At 41.8% G+C, this 9,290-nt stretch overlaps 1 protein-coding gene across 1 annotated transcript; it reads left to right on the forward strand.

Annotated features, from left to right (window-relative positions):
• Nucleotides 1-8,001: 8,001 nt before the first annotated feature.
• On the forward strand, nt 8,002-9,048 carry LOC100059683 (folate receptor alpha-like). Its single transcript, XM_001492194.4, has 2 exons — nt 8,002-8,501; nt 8,651-9,048. The coding sequence occupies exons 1-2, from the start codon at nt 8,027-8,029 to the stop codon at nt 8,929-8,931; spliced, it is 756 nt and encodes a 251-aa protein (XP_001492244.1). The 5' UTR covers nt 8,002-8,026; the 3' UTR covers nt 8,932-9,048.
• The last annotated feature ends 242 nt before the right edge of the window (nt 9,049-9,290 follow it).

Below are 9,290 nucleotides of genomic sequence, written 5' to 3' on the forward strand. Positions count from 1 at the left end.
AAGTCAATCAGCTCTTGAGATGAATTTCGGCATAAGACCAAGGCACGCTTTCACACAGATCCTTCTTGGGGGCTCCTAATGGACTTTTAGTGCCCCCGGGGGAACGTGGGGCTGCATCTTTGGCATGAATTCTTTTTCTTCTCCCCACCTGGATTGGCTATTGCTCTTATTCTGTTTCACAATGCAAGTGTGAGGGACAGACATCTGGACAAAGCTCGTCAGAGGAGATGCCTCTCCACTCAGACCACATAGGACTGTCCTGAATATTTGTACTAGTTAGGGGAATACGTGAACAGTGGCACAGATAATGTGAAATAAAAGGCAATACTCAAACATCATTTTTTCCCAAAGGCAGTTTTCTATCCTGCATTTGTAAGATGTCATCATTGCAATGCACACTTGAGATGTGTTAGCCGTTGCACACCTAGACAGAACTGACTGACCTGCCTAATTCTGTTAGGCTAGAAATCATTTTCCCCTCACCTCCAAAAACCATTGAAAAAGTCTCCTGAGATGTTCCTTTTGAACCTCAAATTCAACATGTCTATAAGACTTCCATATGACCGAAAACCTCAGAATCATCCTTATCTCCATTTCCTTTTCTCTATCTAATTATGTATCAGTCTCTTTATCCACCTATCTTCCCCTCAGTAAATATCTACCGAGCTCTTTCTATGCAACTGACACAGTGCAGGGCACTGGGTGTACGAGGCAGGGAAGAGCAGATGTGCTCCCTGCCTCACGGAGGCCCCATCAGATAGAGGAGACAGACGTTACTCAAATTATCATAGACACAAGGAATTTTAACCAGGACAGCACTAAAAGGAGAAATGAACTCAGGTGATCCTTCTCTCATAATTACTCTTGAGTCTACTCCTTCTTTCCTTTCGCCATGGTCACACACCTTGGCTAGGATCTATCATCTCACGTCTAGATCTCGGCAATAGATCTCCCTTTCTAGCTCTCTACTTAGCACAGTGAGGACACATCATTGCCACCTCACCTGGGACTTTTTGCCTGGGTGCCTTATTCTTTGAATCGTCCTTCTTATTTGACCCATTCACTGTTGTTCTCTCTCCGAAGTCTTCCAGTCTTTAAGACCCGGCAGAAGTGCAATCCCTTCTCTGAGTCTGTCTTGTTATCTCCGGCCAGAATTGATCTCTCACCTCTCCCCACAAGAAGCTCCCTTTGTCCACATCATTTCAGTGGCCTATCTTACAAACTATGGTCATTTGTGTGCATCTTCTCTCCATTAGTTTGTAAGTGCCTGAAGGACAAGGACCCAACGTAGTCACTTATCGTTCTTCTGGATGTATCAGCATCTGAAGTCCCTTTCTATATTTTGGTAATTGAATCTTTGTTGAAGACCCAGCCCACCTCCTACTGTAGAAGTCCCCGGACACTCATGTTCCCAGGCTTCCCTGTAGTTAGGGTGTGAACATGTGACTTATGTTCTTCCAAACAGATGCTCCAAATGAGGCCTTGAAAGGAGAGCTAATGATGCAAAGCAGCAAGGACATCAAAGATGCTGTCTGGTGGGGGTGGCAGTCTCGTCCCCAGGGTAGCGGTGCTGATGGCATCTTCCAGTACCCATGACAGTGGAGCCAGGGTTGACAATTTCCTCACCAGATTGGGTCTGCAATGGGACATTAAGCTCTGTCCTTGTTGGTATAGCCACATCTCCCCAGGATCCTGTGAGGCCACTGAGTATCCTTTTATAAAGCCTTTTCTGCTTAACTCAGCCAGAGTTTTAGCCTCCAAAGATATAACACAGAGCCTCAAACATTGCAGGAACTTTATAAATATGTGTTGAATGAATAAGTGAATGAATCTATTACTGCTAAATGCAATAGCCTCTCTAAGTCTGTGTGCATCCTCATCCATAAATGGGCTAATCATTGTTACCCCAAAGGGATGTCATAAGGACTGGATGACAGAATGAATGCACAGAAACTAGCACACAGTAAGCAGTAAAGAATAGTTACTACTGGTAGAAATGGGCATCTGATGATGGTGATAACAAGAAATCAATGAATAGCCCCTGCTTGCACCGGAGAGAATTTGAGAAAGTTCTCCCTGTCAGGGACACGTGTTCTAGACTTCTAAACTTGCTTCATATAATCCACATTTAAACACTGCCTTTGGGTTTCCGTGAAATCTGTGGGTTGCATCAATGGGCTTTTCACCTGGCTGGACCAGGGAAGGCCACTCTGTGTGAACAACTCCCCTGAGAGTGTACACTGCAGCAGGTGCTTCTTTTTACATATGTCACCTTGAGAGCCTCAGAAAAGCCAGCATTTGGTGCAAGAGTCCAATGTCAGAAAAAAACAAGTTTAAAGGACTGTTGGCACCAAATCTTGCGCTAAAACAGGCATTTTTTTAAAAGAACCAGAGCGCCCCTTGGAGGACAATGGAGGAGCTTGAAGAATGAAGGAATCGTCAGAAAGGCAACAAGTCAGTGCGAAGAAGAGAAAGCAAGAGCTCAAGCAAACAGTAAATTGCGAACAGCTTCCCGCTGATGGGACAGTGAGGCAGCAGCAGTAGATGGCAGCCCGGCTCTGAGAGCACTTGCTGAAAACAAAGGACAGTCTTAAAACTGTGTGACGTGGCAAAGACGGTTGATTAAATGTCTGTCCTGTATACCCCTATCAAACAGATGATTATAACTCTCACATTCTCATACCCAGAGCCCATATTTTTGATATTTTGTTCATCATGGATTACTTTGCATTATTTGACTTGTGTGTGTGTGTGTGTGTGTGTGTGTGTGTGAGGAAGATTGGCCCTGAGCTAACATCTGTTGAACTAACATCTGTGCCAGTCTTCCTCTGTTTTATGTGAGACGCTGCCACAGTGTGGCTTGATGAGCAGCGCTAGCTCCACGCCCAGGATCCAAACCTGCAAACCCCGGGCTGCTGAAGCAGAGTGCGCGAACCTAACCACTATGCCACTGGGTCAGCCCCATGATTTGGCTTTTAAAAAGTATTGCATTAAATATTATTTACCTTGGTTACTGGTTTTTGGGGGCCCCCTTAAATTTTGCTCCTCACTTGCCTCACCTTGGTCCCAGACTTACTCATCCCAAATTGTAGTTGGCAAATATTCCCACACATGGTCACAGTCACTCCTCATTGCAACCTGACAGGTAGGTATTACTAGCTCCATTTTATGGTGAAACAAATTGAGTCGTGGAAAGATTCTCTTCCTCAATTTCATGCATCTAATTGAAAAATTTAACCTGTTCTAGTTGTATTTGAACACAAGCTGCCTTCTTTCGGCCAGAACATAACTGCAGTCCAGGGCAAGAATACCAAAGACAGCATAGGGAATCAGACAATGATGGATTGAAATATATAAATAAAATTCATTTGAAGAAGTATTATAATTGAAATTGAGATCACAGGATGCTTAAAGCAGAATGACTGTAGGGACCCAAGCAATTGCTTCCCGAGGAGTACTTGACATGCACCTCTTAAAAAGTCACGTTGAATCAAATGTTTCCATGATATTCTCTACTCCAAAGAAATATCTTTCTTAACAAATTCTTTGAGCTGTCGGCTGGATTTGGCATACGAGTTCAATGTTTCAAAACCCTCCTTGTGCTCGCCTTGGACCATCATAGCAACTTGCTCTAAGTATTCATTTCTTCCTTAGTTAAAACCAGGAATTGGTTTCCCTTGGATACACACCATCAAAGCCCTTTTTAATTAAATTTCTGAGAAACTTGGCAGAATAAGGGGAAAATATTTGACTAGCCAGACAATCTTCAGGAGAACGATAGCCATAGGTTGTACAGAAAAATCATTTCGTTATTTTATAATTATAGCTCATGCTTGCTCACATGCTTATCTACAGAGAGCTTTCTGAAGCGCAGAGGCAGTAACCTGAAGAAACTCCAGCCAGCTGGACTCTGGCCACAGGTGAAACACCCTTAAGGAGCGCTTGCAGCCCAGGCTTCAGCCCTGAGGGTATTTGGGAAAGACGGAGCTCCCTTTCAAGGGCATACTTCACAGTTTAAAAAGTGCAGCATTGTATCAGGAAGACAGGTGGATCAATATGCCATGGAAGTTTCCAGAAAAAGAAGGACTCGTCATCTCTTTCACGCGTGTGCTTTCAGTTTGGGTTTTAGTGATGCTAAGAGAGGGCAGAATTATATGCGGATTCTGCTTGCATAGCCCAATTTTTAGTGCAGGGAGAACAGCCACGTCAATTAAATGAATGTGTGAGAAAGGGCTTTTTTCAAGAGAAATGGCTGTGATAGTGAGACCCTCTTTAGATGCCTCTGAGGAACTCACTGTTATTAAATATTCTTGAAAAACATAGTTAAATGCTCCCAAAGGGAAAAGTTTGTGCATATTAAATGTCCCCAGTGAACTGTTCATCATTTATTTATTAAACAATATTGATGGTTCAGGCATTTCCAGGAGTTGGGAATAGAGCAGTGACCAAGGTAGGCAAAATCCTTGCCTTCTTGAAGCTTAGAGTCTAAGGAAAGAGAGTATAAGAAACAAACCATGGACAAATATAATTTCAGGTGCTAATGAAAAACAATCAATCAGGGTCCGGGGTGGAGATTGGTGGGGTGGTGGGGGCAGGCCATTGTACATGGGATATTCAGGGAAGACCTTTTCAAAGAGGTGACATTTGAACAAATCCCTGAATGATGTGGATGAGTGAGCCCTGTGAGAATCTGGGGGGAAGGTCTTTGGACAGAAGGAACTTCTGGAATGTGAACTCCATGAAAGTAGAAACTTGGTTTTGTTCACTGTACCCCCAGACACAATGCCTGACATACACTAGGTATTTAAGACATCCTTGTTGAATTTCTGCTAGTGCAAAGGCATTGATGTAGGAACCATTAAAAAAGAGCAACAAAAGGGCCAGCCTGGTGGTGTAGTGGTTAAGTTCTCATGCTCCTCTTCTGTGGTCTGGGGTTCACCAGTTTGGATCCTGGGCATGGACCTACACACTGCTCATCAAGTCATGCTGTGGTGGCATCCCACATACAAAATGGAGGAAGATTGGCACCAATGTTAGCTCAGCGACAATCTTCATCAAGCAAAAAAAAAGGGAAGATTGGCAACAGTTGTTAGCTCAGGGCCAATCTTCCTCACCAAAAAAAAAAAAAAAAAAAAAAAAAGAACAACATGGCCAGTGTGGCTGGAGCTGAGGGAGCAGGGAAGGGTTAGGTTGTGAAATGGTCATTTCTCCTGGCATCATCTTCTGGTTCATAGAGCTTTTTCTTAGTCTCAAAAGTGCCTGGTTTGGATAGATAAATTATATGGTCACTCTGCTAATAGGCTATGGAAAGGGGTTTGGATTTAATTGTGATGGGAAGGCAGTGGGAGACTTTCGTAGGCGGTGCAGTGCTATTTCTTTCGTTACAAAAAGATCTTTGAAGAGGCGACTAGATTATGGGGGGCAATAGTGTAAGTGAGGAGACCAGTTAGGAGAGGCGGGAGGCAATCACCATGGTCCAGGTGAGAGGTGATAGTGACCTGGATGAGGATGATAGCTCTGAAGGTGACAGAAGTGAGTAGATTGGGGCTGTCTTTTGAAGGAAAGCTAGGAGTCCTGTTGAAGGTTTGAATGTGGGATGATAGAAAAAGAGAAATCAGAGAGAACTCCTGGGACTTTGGTCTAAGCAGCTGGGTGATTGATGGAGTCATTTACTGAGTTGGAGACACTGTAGGAGTACAATTATTGGGGGCGGGGGAGTATCAAGACTTCTATTGTGGGCAGGTTGACATCCCCAATGAACAGAGGCAGCGATATTGAGAAGGAGATTGGATATAAAAGTCTGGAGGCTGGTAAAAGTTTGGGCTACATAGGCATATTTAGGAGTCATCAGCATATAAGTAACATTTGAGCCATGAGACTGGAAGGCTTACCTACGGAGGGAGGATGGAGAAGGGAAGAAGATGAGGACTGAGTCTTGGGGGCCTGCAACATTTAAAGATAAGGAATAAGAGACGAAGCTAATAAAGGATATTGAGGACGTTGAAATACATGGATAAGTTAAAGAAATCAGTAGGACTAAATAAACATAAATGTGGATCTTAGGTTAGAGTCAACCATAAGACAAAAAAAACGTATAATTTTAAAAAAGAATGCACGCTTTTTAAACAAAGGAGAAAATTTAACCAAAGGAAAGGAGAGAAGAGGTATAAGAGATGAAAGATATAGTGAATGGTTTAAATTTACCAATATAAAGACAGACTTTCAGAATAGCAAAAATGTTATAACAATATAAAGTCTATAAGGAACACATTTAAATCAATAGAATATAGAAAATTTGAAAACAAAAGGATGTAATAAGATATACTACACAAAAAATGAATCGAAGTAGATTGGGGTGGAATTGTAATACCTGAAAAGATAGAATTCGAGGCAAAATATATCATAAGAGACAAAGAAAGAGGCTGTATCTTTGAAAAAACAATATAGAGCAATAAGATGTAAATATTAATGACCATATATGCACCTATGAAGTAAACTATATACCCTCGAAATGAATAATGCAACAACTTGTAAAACTTCAGGGAGAATTACTAAATCAATTTTATAACTGGAGATGTAAATATTTTTCTCTTGAAAACAATGGATCAAATAGACAAAAAGAAATAAGCAGAGCTTTGGAATATCTGAATAATATAATTAATAATCTTAAACCAAAGTGTATGCATACATGTATAGACACACTCTTTTTCTCTATTCATTATTTAACAATAAGAAAAAATAGAGCTCTTTTTAAGCACACATGGAAACTTAGTAAACATTAACTGTGCAAAGGAAGTGTCAATAAATTCCAAATAATCAGTTTGATACAGACTATTATTTTATTCAATGAAATTAGAAATCAATAACTAAAGAAAAGTTATAAAAATCCTACATGTCTAGAAACTAATAATCTCATATATCTAAAAATCCCAATGACTATAAATTTGTACTAAAATTGGCAAAATAAGTTTAAAAATATTAAGGTAGTTACAAAATAGTAAGAACTGAATGATCCATGAAAACACTACATGTCAAAAAAGCTAAGGCACTAGAGTAAGATTTATAGCTTTAAATATGTTTAATAGGGAACAAGAAAGATTGAAAGCGAATAAATTAAGCATTAAATTGTAGAAGTTGGAAAAAGAGTAAATCCGAAGAACAAAGGATAGAAATAATAAGAGATGAAAGTCAATGTAATAGAGAACAATAAAAAACAGAGAACAATCAAACCACAAGTTGGCTCTTGGAAAACAATGGTGGGCCTCTGACCAGATGAATCATGAAAAAAAAGAAAAGAAGCAAATAAAAAAGTACAGAATAGCAAGGAGGAAATTATTTCTGATGCGAGAAATATTTACAAAAATAAAATAATATTTTGAACTATATGCTAATAAATTTGAAATTTAAAAAAGAAGCATATTTATTTGAAAACAGATGAAATGAACAGTTTTTTGAGAAATATAAAATGCTAAAATTAGCACAAGAAGAAATGCAAATTTGTATTAATTAATAAAAACTAATGGAACTGTAAAGAAAATCAAAGATCTCCTTTTCCCAAAGCCCCAGGCCAATTTTTGCAGGTGAATTCTATGAAGTTTCAAATTCAAAAGAAGCTCATACCATTTTATGAGGCTTGAGTAATCTTGATTCCAAAACAAGACAGAGAGAACAAGAAAGGAAATTTACAGGCATAGTTCACGTCTAAACATAAATGTGAAAATCCTAAATAAAATATTATTGAGCCCAATCTAACAGTATATCAATAATAACTATTATTATTATTATGACAATGATAATATACCATCAAGAAAGTTTTACCTCCACGAAAGCAAGAATGATTCATCAGAAAATCAATCAATTTAACTCACCACACATATGGCCTAAAGGAGAAAACTGTGTGAATATTGTAATAGAACCAGAAAAGGCACTGATAAAATGCAATAAGTATTTATGATCAAAAATAAAAACTCTTGCCACTTCCACATTCCTTGGCGCCACTGACCACAGCTCTTCCTCAGGGACTGCCATGGCCCTGCCCATGACAACACAGCTGCTGCTCCTTCTGGTGTGGGTGGCTGCCGTGCAGGCAGCCCTGCCCAGGACTGACCTCAATGTCTGCATGGACGCCAAGCATCACAAACAAAAGCCAGGCCCGGAGGACACGCTGCATGAGCAGTGCAATCCCTGGAAAGAGAATTCCTGCTGCTCCCTCACCACCAGCCAGGAAGCCCATAAGGACATCTCCCACCTGTACAGATTCAACTGGGACCACTGTGGCAGAATGGAGGCCATCCGCAAACGCCACTTCATCCAGGACACCTGTCTCTGTGAGTGCTCCCCCAACCTGGGGCCCTGGATCCAGCAGGTGGACCAGAGCTGGAGCAAAGAGCGGATCCTGGATGTGCCCCTGTGCAAAGAGGACTGTCCGTGCCGGTGGGAAGACTGTCACCCCTCCTACACCTGCAAGACCAACTGGCACAAGGGCTGGAACTGCACCTCAGGTGGGGGCCGGGGCGGGAGGGGTGGGAGGGATTTGGAGGTAAAGAGGTGGGGGTGTGGAACTGGTGTATGGAGATTCGAGGTTATGGGGCTGGCAGAACCAGAGATAGTTCCAGGCCCAGTAGCTAAAGATCTTCTGTCCTCCCTACAGGGTTTAACCAGTGCCCAGTGGAAGCTGCCTGCCGCCCCTTCGATTTCTACTTCCCCACCCCTGAAGCTCTGTGTAATGAAATCTGGAGTCACTCCTACAAGGTCAGCAACTACAGCCGAGGGAGCGGCCGCTGCATCCAGATGTGGTTCGACCTGGCCCAGGGCAACCCCAATGAGGAGGTGGCGAGGTTCTATGCCGAGGCCATGAATAGGGCTGGGCTCGGTGGGGCCTGCTCTCTCCTGCTCTGCCTGGCCCTAACGCTGCTCTGGCTGCTCAGCTGAGCTCCCTTTACCTTCTGATACCTGGACATCCCTGCCTTGTCTAGCCCCACAGCTCCCAGCTATTCGGTTTCTGCTCCATGGTGGGGCCTCTGACCGACAGTTTGAATAAACCAGACACTCCAGAAAAAAGAATAATAATAATAAAAAAATAAAAACTAAAAACTCTTATAAAATCAGATCTAGAAGGAAATATCCTTGTTTTATAAAGATCATATGCCAAATATCTACATCAAACGTTGTGTTTGCTGGAGAAATTCTAGGAGAATTCCATCTGAGATTGGGAACAGACAGGATGCTCACTATTACTGCCACTGTTTAACTCAATATTGGAGGTCCTGGACAACCGCAGTGTGAGAAAA

Source organism: Equus caballus, chromosome 3 (assembly GCF_041296265.1).
Source record: "Equus caballus isolate H_3958 breed thoroughbred chromosome 3, TB-T2T, whole genome shotgun sequence".
NCBI lineage: Eukaryota > Metazoa > Chordata > Mammalia > Perissodactyla > Equidae > Equus > Equus caballus.

Bases quoted from the DNA above. Each gene is read 5' to 3' on its own strand.
- LOC100059683 (XM_001492194.4), top strand. From the start codon at position 8,027: ATGGCCCTGCCCATGACAACACAGCTGCTGCTCCTTCTGGTGTGGGTG. The intron at 8,502-8,650 runs GTGGGGGCCGGG...TCCTCCCTACAG, and splicing joins GGGCTGGAACTGCACCTCAG to GGTTTAACCAGTGCCCAGTG.